At 37.0% G+C, this 21,479-nt stretch overlaps 1 protein-coding gene across 1 annotated transcript; it reads right to left on the bottom strand.

The window, feature by feature from the left end:
- Positions 1 to 432: 432 nt before the first annotated feature.
- On the bottom strand, positions 433 to 1,038 carry LOC149945865 (zinc finger MYM-type protein 1-like). Its single transcript, XM_090173690.1, has one exon. The coding sequence runs from the start codon at positions 1,036 to 1,038 to the stop codon at positions 433 to 435; it is 606 nt and encodes a 201-aa protein (XP_090029816.1).
- Between the last annotated feature and the right edge of the window lie 20,441 nt (positions 1,039 to 21,479).

Below are 21,479 nucleotides of genomic sequence, written 5' to 3'. Positions count from 1 at the left end.
GACATTTTGTTGTGCAAACTTAAAGCAACAACACGTGATTTCCCTGTATCTTCGGTATTTCAAAAAGTGCCTTTTTTTTTCTTTATAGCCTCGCAAGAGGGCTTTTGCAGCATCTGCTCGGCATGACCAACGTGTTGTTGTTGTTCTTGGTACCAGTATGGGTTTGTCAGATTCTGCTTTCTTTAAGCAATCGGTTAGAACTTTATACCTGTTAGTTGAAGCTGTAAAATATACATAAAATTCTTCCAAAAATTCAAAAAAGCTTACAGCACTCGGACAACATTCGGCAGCTGCCTGTACTAGGAGATTGAGTGAATGCCAAGCACAAGGAACCCATACTGCTAAATCATTTTCTGCTTGAACCAACGCTTGTAGGCCATTGTTCTTTCCGCTCATTGAAGAAGCGTTATCATAAGACTGGCCGCGACAGTTCTAAATGTCTATGTCATTCTCTTTCAAAAACTTGCTCAAGCCTATAAACATGTCTTTAGCTTTGTGACCTTGGTTAGGCATGAATGTTACAAATCTTTCAACAGGGATATGCTCTTCTAAATATCTGAAAATCAAAGTAAGCTGAACAACGTGACCTTCGTCGGGAGTTGAGTCTAATGATATGGAATAGTACTTTGACTGCTTGATTCGAGAGATAATTTCATTGAAAACTCGCTTCCCAATTAAGTGTACAACTTCATCGCAAATCGACGATGATAGGTAGTTTGTGTGACCCCTTCCACAGTATCCATGTTTTTTTATGTGATTGCGCAAAAATTCGTCATACTCTGCTATAAGCTCCAGTATTCCTAAGTAGTTACCGTTTCTCGGTGACCCTAGTGTCTGATTTTCACCTCTAATAGCTAGACCTCGTACACTAATGAAAATTATGAAGCTTATTAATCTCCTGAGAACCTCTCGCCAGTATTTTGGTACATCTTCTGCTTGTCGTGTCAGTTCTTGATCAGTACGCCCCAATTCTTTAGAGCGTCTTGCAAGAGCAATTGCAGCAATCGGGTGAATTTTAGAAGTTTCGTGTTCAGCCATACGCGCAGAAGCATTTTTCCAATCACAATAACCACCATGAGTAAATTGTGAACGTGTTTGGGAAAAAAGTTTGCATGCCCAATGCTAGGAGAAAAACAAAGCCATGAACGTTTTAACGTTTCACCGTTTCGTGTATTCCGCTCAAAAAACTTGTTTGGCATTTTCTTGTAAAACTTCTTTCAGAACTTCTGTCATTTTGCTTGAAAGATTTACAGTTAAGTAAATCTCCATCACAATTTTGAAATGCTGTGGTGCCCTTTTTTATGCAATCATTTATATTACCTTGTGTCATAACCTCCGGCCACAATCCAACTAGTGAGATGGTGACTTTAAATTATTAAAAACAATTTATGCTATTTGTGTTCTGTTTCTCAGTGTCACTAGGAGAAGCTGCGTGCAAAATTTAGTTGTAATCGAACCATAGCTTCCGTCTGTACATCCTAAGCAGGGGCCAGCTAGGCGGTGACCTGGTCAAGAACGGCGATGACCAAAAATCCCAAAGTAGTGTTAAAACCTGCCGGTAAATACCACGATACCGCAACCCAACTTTCGCGGAAATCAAACAATTATCTTGGACGCGCATAAAGAGTAGCAAACCAACAAACATACAAACATAGAAACATTACATTTTATATACAGGGTGTCTCAATTTGCTCGATCAGGGCATTTTTCTCAAAATGTATTTATGCTAGGTTTCTGAAATTTTCAGGGTTTATTTGTTAGGTATGGAAGGCTTTGGTTACTAAATTTCAGAAACATCGAACGATTTTGTGCCGTTTTGGAATTTTTTTTCACCGGTAGGTGTCACGCAAAATGTTTCAATAGAAAAGTTGTAGGGCATAGTCGAAAGTGTAAAAATAATTTTGGTTCGGTTGAAAAAGACCTATTTTTCACTGAGTTTGGAGGTCGGGGGGAAAACAAGTTGTACTAGCAGACAATAGCCTTTAACGAATTGTAGGTAACGTGCATTTCAGTTATAAGATTTCTAAAAATAAACAAATAATAATTAGCCCAAGTGACAAATGTTTTTAATGACTTCTACAAAATGTTTTCAAAAATGCCACCTTATGATGCAATGCACAAATATGCACGATGTTGCATATTGCGAAATGCTCCCCGAACCATTTCTGGAGTCACCCAGCGACATGCTTCGATGATTCTTTGTCGTAAATCTTCAACGCTCGTCACAGGTGTTTGGTATACGTAGTCCTTTACGAATCCCCAAAGAAAAAAGTCGAGTGGTGTTAGATCAGGGGATCTTGCAGGCCAACGAACAGGACCAGTTCTTCCGATCCATCTTCCAGGAAACTCTTCGTTTAGATATGCAACCACGTCACGATATTGGTGAGGTGGCGCCCCATCTTGCTGGAACCAGATGCGTCTGTAATCGGCCAGAGGAACGTCGTCCAACACGTTGGATATTTCATTTTGAAGGAACTCCAAGTAGTTTTGACCATTCAGACGATTTGGCAGGAAGAACGGCCCAATAATTCGGTCACCTAACAGACCAGCCCACACATTTAAGCGAAACTTCACTTGGTGGCGGTGAGGAAATCCCCAGTGTGGATTCTCGTAGTCCCACATATGTTGGTTTTGACGGTTGACAGGCCCATCTCTTCCGAATGAACATTCGTCGGACATCAGTAGTTGATCGTGAAAATCCTGGTGTGCGTCAGCCATGAGGCAAAACCATTTGCAAAAGTCGAGTCGGCGCTGACTATCACCGTCATGCAGTCCTTGGTGAAGTGTCGCTCGATAAAGATGAAAATGGTGTCTTTTGAGTGTTCTCCAAACGTAGTTTCGATCCAACCCTAAGTCAAAGCTGGCAGTTCTGACGCTTGCTCGAGGATAGGCGACGAAGTAGGCAAGTATGGTGATTTCCATGTCGATGTCCTGGAGACCACGACCACGAAACCTCGGATTGATATTACCCCAGTTGTCGAAGAAATTTAGTAACCAAAGCCTTTCATACCTAACAAATAAACCCTGAAAATTTCAGAAAAATGGCCCGATCGAGCAAATTGAGACACCCTGTAGATAGAAAGATTAAACCAATTTCATTCTTAATATTTTTTCATCCTCTTTCAGATGCAATCATTAGTTCCGTCGACAAATTTAAATCTTGCCCGGAAATGACAAATATCATTTTTGACAACTTTTAAAATAATAGAGTTACGCCTCTGAAAACGACATTAATGGATTTATATTTACGAAGTGTTACTTTTATGTCTCTAAGACCAATAGGTGACGAGTTATAAGCTTTCAAACTTTAAGACGGGAATCAGTTTTGTATAAAATGCTTAACCGGACTTTTCATCAAACACGACTAATTTCCACGGCATTTTAAAACGCTGTGCAAATTTAGCTTCTGAGGGCTACGTAAAACGAAAGAAAATGAAGAACCTGCATGCAAAATAGAAATAGTCGGGTTTCTTTTCCTCTCGCGGATCAACGCGAAAATTATTATGCGCAATGGTTTGTAGCGTTTGGATAAGAAATAACCTTTTATTTTAATACATCCATATCTAAAATACATGTCGAAAGTAAACAATGATGGTGTAAATTGTTCGCTCTGTTGATTCGTGGAAACCAATACCCCTTTTTGGAGCCATCATTGTTTACTTTCGACAGGCATTTTAGATATCTGTTTATTTCTGGAAATTATTCGCGGTCATTGTTCAATTTATTATGAAAAATATAAAATTTTGTTCTGATACATTTAAGATATGGATGTATTAAAATAAAAGGTTATTTCTTATCCAAACGCTAAAAACCACTGCGCGAGAAATGAAATGTTCCGAAAATCGGACCCTAACCATGATTATCATTTAGTATTGTGGAAGCTGTGGACGGGTAAAGGGAGGAGGAATGAATTTTGTTTGTTTGCGGAGTTCGTCGTAAGTGTCGTCTGCTATTTTATTTTAATGATAATCATGGTTAGGGTCCGATTTTCGGAACATTTCATTTCTCCCTAATTTGAGAAAAGAATTATCACAGATGTCAAAATGCTTCGAACATCACTTTCTCCATATGATAAATATTTAAGGAAAATAATTTCATGCAAATGCCAAAACCTAAAACCGGGGCCTCCAAAATGCTTGAACTCTGGAAAACTAAGTGCACCTTGGTTTGGTTTAATTTTTTCCCTCCAAATTCCAGTCTTTGGCAGTTAAGTTAGTGACAAACATACTTTTTTTAAATTTTCTGAATTGCCATTAAAATAAAAGGATACGAATTAAAATGTATCGTCCTAAATATCATTTTGTTAAAGATGAAACTAAGTGCACCTTTATGTCTGATTAATTTGGTATTTTTACCTAAAATTCCTGTCCTTGGTAGATAAGTTAGTGGCGAACAAACCTTTTTTAGATTTCCTTAAATAGAGTGAAGTTAATATGTCTAGTCCTAAATATCATTATGTTCCAGGTAAAACTTAGAACTCCTTGATTTTGGTTAGATTTAATATTTTAACTCTAAATTTCTGTGATTGGTTGAAAAGTAAATGACGAATTTTTTTTTAGATTTCCTTATATAGAGTGAGGTTAATTTTCTGAAGCCCTAAACAAATATATGGATAAGAATTAATATGTGCAGTACGAAATATCATTCTGTTAAAGATGAAACTTAGTCCACCTTGATTTTGGATTTATTTAATATTTTAATTCTAAATTTCGGTTATAGTTTGATGAGTAAGTGTCGAACAAACCTTTTTTTAGATTTCCTTAAATAGAGCGAGGTTAATTTTCTGAAGCCCATAACAAATTCTTTTGTTCTTTTATTGCTCAACAAGAGGTCTAAGACCTATCACGTTAAGACAGTGGACAATACAAATTATACATATACCGAGGAGATATTATATACAGTTTGTATGTACAGGAAAACCGTACAATGTGAGGGAGATACAAGAGAAATAAAACAAAATAAAGGAGTTATATATTACATTATTACATGTAAACGAGTTAAATATGAAGTTCTAGGAACTCAGTTAGCTCCTTGCGGAACTGTTTGGGGTTGGGAATGGACTTTAGGAAGTCCGGGAGAGAGTTCCAGTCACAGATCGAAGAGGGGAGGAAGGAGTGCCTGCGGACGGAGAGTCGAAAGCCAGGAAGAATGAGAGCCGCGGATTTCATTCCGCGCGGAGCACGACGCCAAGACGAGATGGCGGACGTAAGCGGGGCCAGGGCTCCGTTAGAGCGGTGAATAACACTGTTTACTATTGCGAGGCGTTTTACGCGGCGACGGTCCGAGAGGGAATCCCATTTAAAGTTTTTCAAGACTCGCGTCATGCTTGTACTCCAAGAGAAACCGATGTTGGCCATAAAACGGAGAGCTTAACTTTGGATGGTATCAATGGTATGCATGCCGCTGGCAGTGTTGGGGGACCAGACTGGGGAACAATACTCCAGAATGGGGAGGACATATGTTTTAATAGCGAGGTTTTTTGTCTGGAAGGAGCAATGTGAGAGGTGTCGGGGCACAAAACCTAGGGCACGGGCGGCTTTGTAAGTGACGGTCAAGATATGGGGATTCCAATCAAGGGTACAGGATAGCGTTACCCCGTGGTATTTTTGGGAGGTGACGGACTTAAGTTCGACATCCCCCAAGGTGTAGTGGGGAGAGTGAGCTGGTTGCCCTGAGCGGTGAAGGGAGAGGACTGAGCATTTGGAGGCATTTAGAGGTAGCCTGTTGGAGTCACTCCAAGGCAGAATACGATTGAGATCCTCTTGTAGGGTAATAACATCGGAGGGGGCGAAAATGGGTCTTGAGAGCGCAACATCGTCGGCGAAGATATACAGTCGGGAGATAACGTGGTCCCATATGTGGTTTATGAAAATGACGAATAAGTTAATTTTCTGAAGACCCAAACAAATAAAAGTATAAGAATTAATATGTCTAGTCCTAAATATCATTCTGTTAAAGATGAAACTTAGTGCACCTTGATTTTGTATAAATTGGGTATTTTTACCTAAAATTCCTGTCCTTTGTAGATAAGCAACCAACGAACAAACCTTTTTTAGATTTTATTAAATAGAGTGAGGTTAATTTTCAGGAAGCCCCAAACAAATAAAAGGATAATAATTAATACATCTAGTCCTAAATATCATTCTGTTAAAGATGGAACCTAGTGCACCTTGATTTGGGTTAGATTTAATATTTTAACTCAAAAGTTCTTTGATTGGTTGATAACTAGTGATGAAACAAACTTTTTTTAGATTTTCTTAGATGGGAAAGTAAATTTTCTCAAGCCTTCCAACAAATTAAAGGATAAGAATTTAAATGTCCAGTCCTTAATATCATACCGTTAAAGATGAAACTTAGTGCACCTTGATTTTATATAAATTTGTTATTTTTACCTAAAATTCCTGTAATTGGTAGATAAGCAAGCGATGAACAACCCTTTTTTTAAATTTCCTTAAATAGAGTGAGGTTAATAATAATAATAATAATAATCAGCTAGGCTAATACCCAAGGCATCATGCGACTTTTGAAGCCCTTAATTTTCTGAAGCCCCAAACAAATAAAAGGATAAGAAGTAATACGTCTAGTCCTAAATATCATTCTGTTATAGATGAAAAAGTGTCGAACAACCCTTTTTTTAGATTTCCTTAAATAGAGTGAGGTTAATTTTCTGAAGCCCCAAACAAATAAAAGGATAAGAAGTAATACGTCTAGTCCTAAATATCATTCTGTTCAAGATGAAACTTAGTGCACCTTGATTTTGGATTTATTAAATATTTTAATTCTAAATTTCGGTTATAAATTGATGATTTCCTTAAATAGAGTGAGGTTAATTTTCTGAAGCCCCAAACAAATAAAAGAATAAGACTCTTACCAAAAAAAAAGTTGTCTAAAAAATATTGAAACTTGGTTTTAAGTTTGTATTAAGTGGGTATTTGAGACAAATACCAACTTAATACCAATTTAAAAGCTACTTAAAACCTACTAGAACTATACTTAAAACCTACTCTGATTTCGCTTAATGGAGGCAACTTAAAACCAACTTGAAACTTGCTTAATAAAGACAACTTAAAACCAACTTAAAACTTGCTTAATAAAGACAACAACATGTATAGTGGGTGGCCTACCACCAGGGTATTTGCTCTGCGGGCAAGTCACTATAAAGGCGGACTGGCAGAAGCAAACCTAGGCCTTTAAACAACTTCACAACTACTAAAATCCTACCCCAAAATTACAACTTAAGACGAACTTACGATCCACTTAATTATAAATAAATCTGAAACTTATATATTTTAATTATTATACAAAACACTATTTAAAAACTGAGAAAAGATACTATATTTTCTCATGGGAGCTATAAATTGTACTGTATCCTAGCTTACCTCTGTATTATTCACCTTCACCACCATCATCATCATCACCACCACATGATCAAGAGTTAAAATAACAACCTCTTACTTCTATACTAGAGGAAAGAGGCTAAATATTTGATACCAATTTTCACGAAAATCAGTATCGGTACCGATTTGCAATATCAAAGAAAAGTTTCAGAATCGATTAAATTGTGATATCCACTTCCCTGCCCCCCCCCCCCCCCATAAATGTATGTAAAACTGACATCACTTTGGGTGGACCATATTTTTCTTGTAATCTTGCAAAAATCTTCCAAAAATTTAATTTTGATTGGTGTTACTAAAAACATTTATATTTATGTTAGTATTTATTATTTACTATCGTATTTAAGGAAAAGCTGTAAAGTATACAAACTAATTGTAATGAGTTCTTTCATTGCGTCCATTCTAGTACTAGAAAACAAAATATGTACTTATATGACCTATTAAGTATTTAAAATATAGAACTTTAACTCACTTTTCACTGTTTGAATTTTCAACATTTTCTTTCGATATACTGAAAACCCAGGAGTAATAATTAGCTTTAAGTATTAACTTCATATTTTCATGACAATTACGCATTTATAAAAATTACTCACTTTTCACTCTTGGAGTTTTCAACCAGTAGATCTGGCTGATCACTTTCTTTGGGCAAACTGAAAAACCAAGAGTAGTAAATACCTGGGCTTCAATGGTATATTACCATGTCAGAAATTCGATTTAAAAATATGATTACCCATTGTTTATTAGCGGTGAAGTATCCATCAGCAAAAATGACTCATTTACAATCGCCCAATCAGGTCGGTCCCTTTTACAATCGGGCCGGGTTAGGGCTTCTAACGAATATATGAATAAGACAATCTGGTAACCTTTTCGCACATCAGGTATATCTCCGATAAACTAAATGATTTATTTGGCAAGCTGGCCCCTTTTTATCTGACCTACCGCTATCTGTTTTCGGTAACCGACGAATGAACAGTTATAGAAAGCAGATTGTTTTTCAGATAGGCGTTTAGATACATGTATCTGTCTTTATATTGACTAAATTCAAACAATTAAATGTTTTTTATCGTTTTAAATTTCTGTGTACGATAAAAAATTTGCTGAATTCCACGATCCTTGGTCTCGTTCATCGCCTTGCGCGCGTGGCAGTTTACTTCGATTATTACGTTTGCATCTTTGAACGCTTGATATCGATTAATTTATGATTGAAATGGGTAGATGGATTTAATCGTAATTAAGATGATTAAATGCACTAAATCGTGATTAAATTGAGATAATGACTATGATAATTAAATCACGATTAAGATTATGAAATCGTGATTAAAAAATAAGTATATTCCACAAATTAAATTCACGGTCCGTTTCGGGGCTGGTAAGGCCGAAAAAAATTATTTTTACGGGTCGAGTTGGGCAAAATGTATTTTTCAATATATTAGGTGAGGTCGAATCAAGGAAATTTTACCAATTTTCTCTTTTCATTTCCCTATACCTATTTTTGACATAAAACACGCAAACCGCCGAGTATAGCGTGAACAGAAAAATTATAACATGGTTATAGTTTTTTTCGGTTCACATTATAAAATTTCTTGCTTACAATTAGTACTAATTTTATAATGTGAACGGGGATTAAGTGAAATGGTTTAACTTACATCGAACAGGTTAGTTTGCTCATCCAGAATCAAATTTGATTCTGATATAAACGAGAAGGTAGATGACCCAAAATTGGAGGGGTTTTTCCAGAGTGCTGGGTGAATGGAAACCTGTAAACATGTTTAAATTAGACGCTTATTCCCGTTCCTGAAATAATTGCGTGTGGATTAAGTACGTACGTTCTGAACTACAGAATCATGTCTGTAACTGCACGACGGTTCCATAAAATCGATATTAGTTGGTTGATCGCGGATCTGATGATTTTCAATCTGTTTCGATTTTATTATACCATTAATTTAACTATTTGTGCTTTCCGAAATAATTATTGTCATAAAATACCAACCTGAGCATTTTCCCAAATATTTTTTAGCGTGCAGCCTGTTCATTTGATTTAGTTACGGTTTGATTTTTTGCCAAAAATTATGATTTTCCTTGTAGTTTTCCTTTTTTTAATAATTCGTTTTTCTCAAATTTGTTTTTCCCGCGGAGGTTCTTTTACTATTTCTACTAATATGGAGCCGGTGCTTATTACTTTCTCGGTGTTATAACTAAGCTGAATGTTCTTGATCTCAGCTCTGTCTATTAAGTCAATAAAAAATAATTATTTGCCATTTTTTGGTGCCCCAGCAGTTTTTTTAATGTTCGTGAGGGCTAAAAAATATACACGAGAAAGACTAAAGTGCTTTTAAGGTTAGGTTAGTTGAGGTGATAGGTAAAGTAATAGGTGATTGCAAATTTAAATAGGAAAAATGGTCCTCTTCTATAATGTGGAGAGGCGTCACTTTCAAAAATATTTCGCACCTTTCGACTTTGGTGGGAACTCGCGCATGATTGCATTATTCAAAATAAATATTTAGATTAGATGTTTATAACAAGAAATAATCAAAAAGGAAATGGAACTAGTTTCTTATTTTAAATTATCGGTGTCAAGGGGCGCCTTACACTAGCCGAAGATAGAAAAGGAAAATTCTAATATTTACTTCTGGTAATAGGTGAGGCGATACGTTATGGGTGAGGGATGTGACGTGATAGGTAATACGTGAGGTGATAGTTGCAAGTACAGACGAGTCGGGCTTTTTATGCAGAAATAAATTTTAATATTTACGGGTCGGGTCGGGTCGGGCAAATTTATTTTTTGAAAATTTCGGGTCAGAGCTTGAACTCTGATGCCTTCCATTACGCTATATCTGCGGTTGGTCAGGGTAGACGTTCCACGAACGACGGAAGGTGAATTGAAAGTAACCTGTCGTCAATTATTGTCCGCATGTTATTTAACGAGTAAGGAAGGGCGGAATATTGGTTGTCAAGCAGAAGGGATAGTACTTTCCGTGTCACTCCTAAAAATACGACATGCATCACATCTACTGAGGTGCACTTAATTACATCAGGAACCAATTTACTAAAAATTGTTGGACCTTTAATACCCAAAACAGGTCTGTCCAACACACTTGCTTCATTTCCTAACATTACAGTTTCATCGTGAGTTCTTGGATTAGCTGGTTGAAAGGGATTTACATGCACATGACTTGTCGTCGCCGTCCGTTTTTTCTGGTTCGGAGGCGATCGCCGTGGAGGACGGCCTCCGTGCTCCGCGATGACCCCTGTGCCCGTTGTACGGGCCCGACGTTGGCCTCCACGTAGGCGGCTAAGGCCGCGTACCTCCGCGCGGCCTTACTCGCTAGCTGGTGACGCTTTCGCCGAGGGCTCTCCTGCGCGCACGATATCTATCCGCTGGAAGGGGATCCCGTGGTCGTGGGCGTAACCCTAAAGTAATAATTTTCCGACGTCTCGGAATGGATCGAGGGGGCCCGTCCGGGGTCAACGCGACGACCACGTTCTCCGGACTTCCGGAGGAAGTGGCCGCAGCCGCCTGTTGCGGAGAAGCTCTTCCCCCCGGTAAAAGGGAAAACAAGGATTCCCTGGTCGAATCCGAGACGCGGGCGACCGACGGACAAGTCGTGACGAACGACGGCCATATGCATTGGGCATCTTCATCGTCGGAGGAGGAAGAAGAAGAAGAATAAGGCGGGAATAATGGAGAAAGGACGCGATTGGAAGTGGAGGACATTGCGCTAGATTTTTCCAAAAAATTCGACGTAACAGACGTTATAATCGAGTCAAAACCCGGAACAAATTTTTTTCAAAGTCACTCGGGGGTACCTCGATTTTCGAAGCAGCGACTGTTAAAGTCGATGACTAGGCGAACAAAGGGTAGCGGGAGGATGGAAAAGCCCGATTCAGAGTCCCATTTTATGTAAAAAGAAAACTCTCTCCACCCACGATTCCTAACCCAACCTAACACTAACGAATATTTTTTCCATCTGTGCCACCCAAAAACGCGAAATAGTACCATTTTGGGCTTTTTTCGGGATACAACGCTTTTCCGAGTATTAATTTTCTTTATATATTTCCCCCACCCGAAACCACAAATTCCCAGCTGTGTCCCTGGTATGTTGGATAGTCCTTTTATGTATTAATTTATTAAGTGGCACAGATGCGTCGTATATTAGGAACGCATCTGTGCCAACGATGATTAATACTTAAAGGTCTACCCGACATTCTAGGGACACAAGTGGGAATTTGGGGTTTCGGGTGGGGGGAAAATACGCGAAAAAACCGGCCATTTAAGGTCTCAATACTTAAAAAAGACAATATTTTCCTCATCTGTGCCACTCGAAAACGCGACAAAGTACCATTTAAGATTAATTTTTTCCATCTGTGCCACCTAACCTAAATTATTATTATTATTTTTTTTGTGCCATAAAATAAAGGTAATTTTTTTAAATACATTTACAAATTTGTGCACAACCTTCTCCCACTACCTAAGCTGTGCTTGTGTTTAGTAACAGCAATAATTAGTGGTTATACAATTGATCGCGTTATCAAGATGGTTAACGAATTAAATGGCATTTAACAGATTAGTTAAACAAATTAAAAATTATCTTTTACATATTTTTTCAAGTAGTTTTTAAAAATATTTCATTTTTTTTCAGTTTTTAAATTAATATCCAAACTATTGAACCATTTTGGTCCTAAATAAACTACACTTCTACGTATCAAAGTAAGGTTAGCTTTAGGTAATTAACGTTATGGTTTTCCAAAAAACGGGTATAGTAGTTATAATTATTTTATTTTGTAACTTTACATTAAAAACTTAAAATTCGCTATATAATTTGGTGGTAGTGTAGTACCATGGTTTTTTCAGACATTCTTATTATTCTATTTTGGAGATTTACCAGTGGCTTTAAATTATTTTCCGTCGCACTACCCCAGCATATAATCCCGTAGGATAAAACCGAGTTAACCAATGCATAATTAACGGATCTAAGAGTTTCAAATTTATGAATATTTCTCAGTTGGTATAGTTTAAATAACGAATATCTCAAAGAGTTTATATTATGAGTAATTTGGGTTTCCCAGTTCAGCTTATTATCAACATGGATACCTAAATATTTAATATTTTCAACTTTCGCGATCTTGTAACTCTTACAATTTATCAGATTTTTCCAATTTAAATCGTGTATTATTATTCATCCACTTGGTGGTTGCCCACTGTCTGTATTTGAAAATGTCATTATCTCTAGTTCTAAATTCCAGGTTTTCCCGGCGCACTCTGTGCGTCTCACATTCTTGGGCCGATCTTCGTACATTTTTCCTATTCCTCTAATCGGAATCTTCCCGCTTAAGCCGAATGGCTATTTTTTTCCTATCTTTGGCGCATAATCCCTTCGCGACTCTTCCTTTGGAGCCTCCCCCACGTGTATGTACAGGGTGACTGGACATTGGGATAACTTTATCAGAGGTTGCGGTAAAGGTGTAAGGGAGTTTTTTGATATCGCGTTGTGAAACAGACCTCTTCCATATTTCCAGACTGCTTCGGCATTCTAATGCAAACCTCTGCTATTTTAATGGAGTGTTTACGTATTATGTTCTCTATCGGAGATTGGCGCTGGTGCTAAATCATTTAGGCAATGAAACTGGCATAAGTCTTTCGACTTCTGTGCTATCGAATAGATCCGTCACAAATACGGTTGTAGGCAGGTTCAAGTATTCTGAAATGAAATTTGGCTTACAAGTTTCTATTTCCTCCATCGTTAATTTTTTGGGCCTTTTGCCTTCCACGCTCGTGGAGAAATCGGCGGGAGCCGAAGTCGAAGGTTGATCAAACTCATCTGGTATTATTAAGGGTGGTTCTACTTTTTCTACCGTAAATTTGTTTACCTCATGCCATACCATATTAATTTACGGATGAATTTAAAGCTTTGCCGTAATTTGACAAAATTAAAAAATTTAAATTTTCGTAGAATTTAAATTTTGCCTAAATAAATCGCGTTTAGTTTATACAGGGAAAGATGCAAATCTTTATTTTACACAAACTTCGGGTATCCAATTAAATTATTATGCGAAAATGTATTAAAACTTTAAAAAATCAAACGGACGTTAACTGAAAGTTATTATACACAAATTTCGCATATTCAATTAAACCGTAAATGCGACAATATATTAAAACTTTGAAAAAAACTAATAATAATAAGGTAGGCTAATACCCAAGGCATCACCTTAGGGCTAAGTCATCGAGCGACTTTTAAAGCCTTCAATTCAGATGGCCGGATTAACTGAAAGTTGGGTATTCAAAATGTAAAAAAATACAACCTGGTTTTCCAGTGACTAATACATTTTTGTCGAGTTTAGGTCAATTTACTATTTGTTGCAGTGCAAGTTTACGTTACCGGGGTAAGACGCCACAGTCGGAATTGGTCAAAATTTTTACTTTCCTCACTAGATGACATTAGACACAACCTTCAAAATGATCGTCTAGCAAACCTACTAAGATATTCCCTCTTTTTGTCGCGCTTAAAGTTACTGTACACTGCAAATTCGTGGCACATTTAAAGATCACAAAAATTCACACATTTAGAACGCCAATTTTGGGTAATGATTTAAGATCACATACACTTTAGAATATTTTTTAATGACATTAAAATGTAATCTAAACGTTCTCACGATGCTCATATGTTCTAAAACATGCCTACAAAAATGATCCCGTGATCTAAAATTAATGATCTTAATATGTGCTTTATGTGAACCCCAAAAGATAAGTGATCTTAAATTACACGAAATAAGATCAGTTTAATTGATCCTTAAGTGATCTACAAATGAAATTAAATTTTTTATTTTAAAATCTCTTTTACAAATATTACAAAACCTTTGCCAGTTGGCAGTCCATTTTTGAGGTTCTGGCTGAGGGCTTATAATAACTATGCTCTAGGACCCATTTTGCAAGTAGGGCCATTGGCTGAACAAAACACGCAGGAGAGTCAAGTTCTAAGGTATAATACATTGCTAACAGAGTTAGCAGTATTATAGGTATGGTTTTTTCCTTTTAAAGGAAAATAATCTTAAACGAATTTCCCACAATAGCCACTTCCATTCACAATAAATATTAACCATAGGGGTGGTCCAGTAGCCTTTCTCTCAAATTGAGAAAGAAACTCTGAATCCTACATAATAAAGTATAGCATGTTAATATAATTTCGGAAACGATTGGTAAATACCACAATACAATGGTTTGGGTCCACTTGCGCAGTTTTCATTTGCGCACTTCCCACTTCCGCAATTTTCGTTTGCGCACGTTCCCATTTCCGGAATTGCTATTTGCGCAGCTAACCATTTGCGCGCTTTTTCCCGATTGCGCAGTTTCCCGCTTGCGCGGTTTTCTCGTTTGCGCGGTTTCCTCGTTAAAATGCTGCTAATACCTTAGCACCACTTTTAAAATGGCTTCTGTCGTAGGACAATATACGTCCTCTGTAGTAGAACACCTATATGAAAACGGTGCCTACGCGCCTACGGCGCGCCCGGCTAACTTCACCGTTGCGCGCTTCGCGCGCTAGCCTTGATATAACTACCACCCAAATGACAAACCTGCGTAAATGAAAAACCGCGCAAATGATAAACCGCGCAAATGGAAAATATCTGCGCAAGTGGAAAACTGCGCTTACGGAAAAAGCGCAAATGAAAAACGCGCTAATGGAAAACTGCGGAAATGGGAAAACCGCGAAATTGCATTTGCGGAAATGGGAACTGCGCAATTGGCCCATTACCAATACAATGACTATCACTTGTTCAATAATCGGTTGAGTTTTACAACCCTTTGTTTGGTTAGTCCTTGTTTTGGCAACGAACCAGTTCCAAGCTTCCAAGATGTGGTCCTTTTCCTATGTAAATATAAGTTGTTTAATCACCTTGTTTTTTTAATTTGGATAAACCAACAATGGCATTTACTCAGGTTTTTAGTAACTTTGTCAAAACTTTCTTTTGAGCACATTAATCTGAACTCGTACAAAAACTAAAAAAGAAGTCCTCAATTTAAAAATTTTGCCAACTCATTTGACTTTTTTTATAATTAAGAGCCATTCATAAATTTTAAAATGTCTGAAAGTTTAAAAAAAAACAAAGTGTACCCCAAAGTATACACCCTTTCATGCAGGTTTGCCTCCCACCGATGATCTCTACCACAATTTCCTTCACAGGAAGCTGCCATAACTGTAGCTCTACCGTGGAAATTTCTTGCCCAAAACCCGTTCTCTCGCATGTAGCATGGTAATGGCGGCTCCCGTGAAATACCTGCATGAAAGCATGGTTTTGAAAGAAACTTGAATACTAAAAAAAAATAAAAGCTGAGCTAGGGCTGTTTGCTTATTTTCATCTAAGGCGATTTTTATTACAACACCAGCACACATCGGCAGAAGCTTTTTTTTTGTTTTCAAGCGCCTTTGGAAACCCAGATTTACATATCAAACTTTTTTTTATTACACAAAGTGGAAAGGGAGAGGTAATAAAAAAATGTAAATTTATGAACACTTCCATGTATGGTATCTGCAAAATGATTAAAGTATAATATAGATCCTCACCCTAAATTACCTCTCACCTAAAATATAACAGCATGATAATCCTTAAAGTTATTAAATTTCTTTTTAAAAATAAGTTTTAATTAGTCTTACCTCTAGAAAACTAATCATACCATTATAAATGAGAAAATCATGTACTAAATTACGACTGTAAGTTAAAATTATTGATAAATTTCGTTCCAGTATAAAACTATGTGACGTAACATTTAGAAACGTTTTTGCACCCCCTCCCCCTTACCGAGATACGTATTTTGTGAACGGTCTCTTAGAAATGACCGTCTTCCTTACCGTATTATCTTCAATAAATAATAACATGAATTATATCGTGTACCTTTTGAACTGCCGATTGAAAAGTTTCGCCTTCGACGACAAATCTAAATCTCCATCCCGCAGGTACGGATTTATTACTTTTTTAAGCCCCAAAGCGAGATATTCATCCAGGGTTTGCTGTTGGTAAAAATCACTCGAAGAAACTGCTACCCTTTGGACAATGAATTTTTTACTTACAGACTGTTGCTCCTCATACACTTCAAAGAAAAGTTCATCCAGTAAGAAATCGCGGACGAAACAGCTTTCTGAATCTGCAATAGCGGGAACTCAATATTTCAATAACACTCACTTATTTTGTGATGCAAAAACCGGTAATTATGTTAAATTATTTATTGTTGTTGCTTTAAAATGACAGTTTTAAAAAAAAAATAATTTTTGGTTTATCTACTTCTAAAATCAACACTACGTGGTTCAGTCGGCTTATTTAGGAACAATAAAATGATAAGTTACGTTTTCAACCACTAGATGCGGTATGTAGCTCCTCAGCATCACGATGCATTGAGTGGAGTAAAACTCAAATAAGTTGTCTTTAACCAGAAGCTAGTAAATACCTACACGCTCTTGTCATCGGCTTTTAATTAATTCACGTTACGTGTTTAGAAGTGCAGTCCAAACTGTCATATAAACTATACAGAATCTTTCAGGCGATATTCGTGTTAAGTACGATGAATTAATTGTGACGCTTATTTTGAATACTTTTATAATTAAAGATTTACATTTTGATTGTTATCCGTTTACATTTCAAACAAATATGTATTTAACCAAATAAAAAACCCTATCTTTTCAATCATGACCGACGGATTTAAAAATTGTAAAAATATATCGTTTTCAATTTGTTCATCAAGTTTAAGGTCTATTAGAACCATTAAAAAGTTAGCCAAAAATGGCATAAAACGTGACATTCGCAGAGTTTCCCTTTTTGGAAATTTATTTTAGATAATTATTCTAAAACGCTCCAAAATTCTAAAAATCATAAGTGTACACACTTTCAAATGTGCTTGGTGACCTTTTTAAATCTTCACATTAGAGGAAAATAAACAGCAATGTTCGGCGATAGGTACAACTATCTAAGAGCGGACGTATCGTGATTCGATTTGAGGTTTTTTCTTTTGAGTACTAGATGGCGGAAAAAAACAATTATGTTTGTTGCTCGACAATGGCGGAAAACAATCTATCATTGTGGCTTGACAAAGGCGGAAAAAATGTTCGGAAAATTACCCTCGAAAATGAAATTAGTTTCGTTAGCTAAAATTGAACACAGATTAGACCTATTCTTAAGAAATAAGTCTTAGAATCCATATTTGCACCATGTGTTATCAATAGAGTAAATAATTTGAAATTAATTTAATACTAGAAAACCAGTCAAAAAAATAAAAATTATAAAAAGCTCAATTAAATTTGTTATCTTTTAATTTTAAAATAGTGGGAAGTCAAAGAAAAAGAACTGCTTTTTGAAAGCTTGCATGTAAAATTGTTAATATTAATTAGATTTAATAATAAGTAATATCATCAATTTGGGGCAAAAAAGAAATAAAAATCTTAAGGTTTCATTCGTCAGGCACTTACCATAACTGATATTCAGAGAAGCCACTAACGGATTTCCGTGAGCAATTCGCTGCTGAAAAGTGAAAAAAGGCAAGTAGGGAAACTTATTTTCAAATATTTTATTCAGAAGACAATCGCTTACGAAGCACTCTTCAGGGACCATCCGCGCATTTGCAGCGGTAACCACGTGATCTCTAGAGAATAAATGCATCCCTTCTTTCCCTTCCCCCGTTCCTTCCTTCTTTCCAATCCCCTATTTCACCCATCACGGCTCATCTCACGGACCACCTCACAGGCCCACTCATACAATTAGTTTCGTTTATCGCTCTATGAGATACTGAGTGAGATGCCAAAAAAATCCCGGTATGAGATGGTCTGTGAGGCGACCTTAATTTTATGAATGATATGGTCTATGAGATGAGGTGTGAGAAGCCCTGTAAGATGCTGTGAGTTGCCGGAACTCTCTATATAAGATGGTCTATGAGATAATGTATGAGATGACCTGTGAGATGCCGAAACTCTCTATATAAGATGGTCTATGAGATAATGTATGAGATGACCTGTGAGATGCTGAAACTCTCTATATAAGATGGTCTATGAGATGAGGTATGAGATGGCTGTGATATGATCAACACTTTGTGAATATGTTCGTCTGTGAGATAAGGTGTAGGGAGACCTATGAGATGCCGAACCTTTCTTTATGAGTTTGTCTGAGAGATGAGGTGTGAGATGCCTTGTGAGGTGTTCTATGAGACGGCCTATGAGACTTTCTGTATGAGATGCTCTGTGAGATGGTCTATGGCATGCTCTTTGCGATGCCGAAAGGTTTTGTGTGAGAAGGTCTGTGAGATGCCGAAACATTCGTTTTGAGATGCTCTGTGAGATGCCTAAACATTCTGGATGAGATGCTCTGTGAGATGGTCAGTGAAATGCCTTGTGAGATGCCGAAACTTTCTGTATGAGATGCTCTGTGAGATGGTCTGTAAGATGCCGAAACTTTCTGTATGAAATGCTCTGTAAGATGCCGAAACTTTCTGTATGAAATGCTCTATGAGATGCCAAAACTTTCTTTATGGGATGCTTTGTGAGATGAACAAGACTGCGTAAGAGATGGCTTGTGATATAAATTCATATGAGATGCCCTGTGAGATGGTCTATGAGATGCCGAGACGTTCTGTGTGAGATGGTCTAAAATTGTCTTTAGTGAAGAAACGTAAAGTATAAAGCGTGTTATGCACTGAAGCAAAGTTTATTGTATAGTATAGAAATATTAAGTAATAGGTTGTAAAAGGTGTTAAAAGGGAGAAAGAAAAAGAAGGGGTTAAGGTTGGAAAAGGTTAAAATGGAGAAAGAAGAAGAATAAGAGGATAAGGGATTAAAAGGGTGAAAGAAGAAGAATTGGTTAAGGTGGGAAATGTGTTTGAAGGGTGAAAAAAGTAGAAGGGGATAATTAAGGTTGGAAAGGTGTTTAACGGGTGAAAGTAGAAAAAGGGGAAAAGGTGTTCAACGGGAGAAAGAAGCAGTAGGGGTAAGTTTGGAAAAGGTGTTAAAGAATGAAATAAAAAGGGGATAAAGGGTTGGAAACTTCGTGGTTGGCCAATGTACCGAGGTACCGGACATAGTTATAAAATACTAGCTTGTGGGAGTTTATTCCAATATTACGTCATTCGTGTTTTAAATATATAAGCCGTTATGTATACAGGGTGTTACGGATAAGAGAACCGAAACTTTCTATATGCATTCTATGGGTATCTATGAGTAAAAAATTACCCATAAACATGGGTCCTTAAGTGCTTCGTTTCAGAGATATGGGCTCCCCAAAAACTACCTATTTGCCTTAAATCTGGCAAAAAATATTCTACCTTGAACCAAATTGTTTTTTATCCGTGAGGCGAGAAACTTTAATAACAAGTGGCAAAAGTTCATTTATGTCCTTTTCGAAGTAAAATGAGTTAAGACAAATACAAGCCATTTTATTTTATTGTTACGATTTTAATTATTAAATTTAAAATCGTATCAATGTTTAAATAAACAAACTAAAATTACATTCATGAACTTTTGACACTTGTTATGAAAGTTTCTCGCCTCACGGATAAAAAACAATTGATAGTTTAATGAAAACAATTTGGTTCAAGGAACAATATTATTTGCCAGATTTAAGGCTGTGTTCGGTTTTTTGGGTATTTCTTGGGGGCCCATATCTCTGAAACGAAGCACTTTAGGACCCATATTTATGATATTTTTTACTCATAGAGATCCATAGAATGCATATAGAAAGTTTCGGTACTCTTATCAGTAACACCCTGTATATTACTTTATTCTACAGATAAATAGTCCTATTGCGTTCCGACCATTGTGAGAGATAAAAAGCCCGAGATTTCAAAGGAATATCATAGTTGTTGTCTTAATTTCTTTGAGGTAGGTTCATTTTTCTGTCGCTCGTTGTCTGGTTGCATTATTTCAGACGGTTCCTTAAATGTATTTGTTCCTAGAAATCTAGTTGGTGTGTTTCATTGAAAACATAACTTTGGATCCATTCTTTTGCAATCAGCAGGACTTTTTCGTGAATTGTAGTTGGTCTTCAATATAAAGAGTGTTACTTCGAGCGTATTTTGCCAGTTTGGTTATAATTATTGTTTAGTGTTTATTGGGGTTGTTTATTCACATATTAAAAAATTTACAGGTTAATTGCAGATGAGCAGTAGAAGTAACTGCTTTGTAGGCGTATTTAAGGTTGATGATCGTGAGGCGTTGTCTACTTCGCTAAAGCGAATTTTGAATGGTGGGTTACCAGACGAGTAAAACCTGAGGTTGGAGATTACATGTACCGAGTTTTATTTCGAGGAAAAAGTCATAGAACCTTAAGCGCCGTGAAAAATCTTTTCCCGACGAACTCCGACATCGCTTTCTGCAAAGACCCTTCAATAGAGTGTATTGAAATAATTTATTTGGCCAATGGTGTTGGTGAATTTGAAGAAAATGGGGAGCGCCCGGCTTTTAAAAGACCGAAGTTAAATGAGCTTGTGCTTCTTGCGGACGAACGCTTTAACAACGTGACGGAAATTTTTCAATTTTTGGAACGTCAGGACCTTCCGCAGTTTATCACCCGTAAGCGCTCTCTTAGTAATTTTTTTCATCACAAATATATCACGCCAGACAAGAGTAGATACCATATAAAGGGCTTTGGGCCCAATCGATCGAAAATAGCCCAATTGTGCACCTAACCTAACCTATAACTACCTCCAAGTGACATCGTGGAACCCCAGGCAGAAGTAGAGAAAACAAAATAAAAAGTCCCAATGAACCGAATCCCCTTTTTTGTTATATTTCTGAAACATATTGAATTCGGTCGAATGGGATTTCGATCGAATGGGAATATACCAAATAAAGGATTTGAATGTGGAAGCTGTAAAGGCAAAAGTTTTGCTAAAAAGAGTCCTGGTGTTAGTCGGTACCACAGGGTATGGGAAAACCGAGTTTGCGCTCGCCCGTGATCATCCGACAAAGACGATTGGCAAAAAATTAGACCCGGGTTAACCAATTTGGTTCTTATTGATGACGTTGGTACCAAATGTTGGACTGCCCGAAATTTTCTAAAGATCTTAAACGTAGACCGTGACGTAACGTGCGAAGTTAAATATAGCAAAGTTAACTT

The sequence above is a fragment of the Leiobunum rupestre genome, chromosome 4 (genome assembly GCF_980474605.1).
Source record: "Leiobunum rupestre chromosome 4, qqLeiRupe1.1.hap1, whole genome shotgun sequence".
Classification (NCBI taxonomy): Eukaryota; Metazoa; Arthropoda; class Arachnida; order Opiliones; family Sclerosomatidae; genus Leiobunum; species Leiobunum rupestre.
This window is presented reverse-complemented; position numbering and strand designations above follow the sequence as displayed.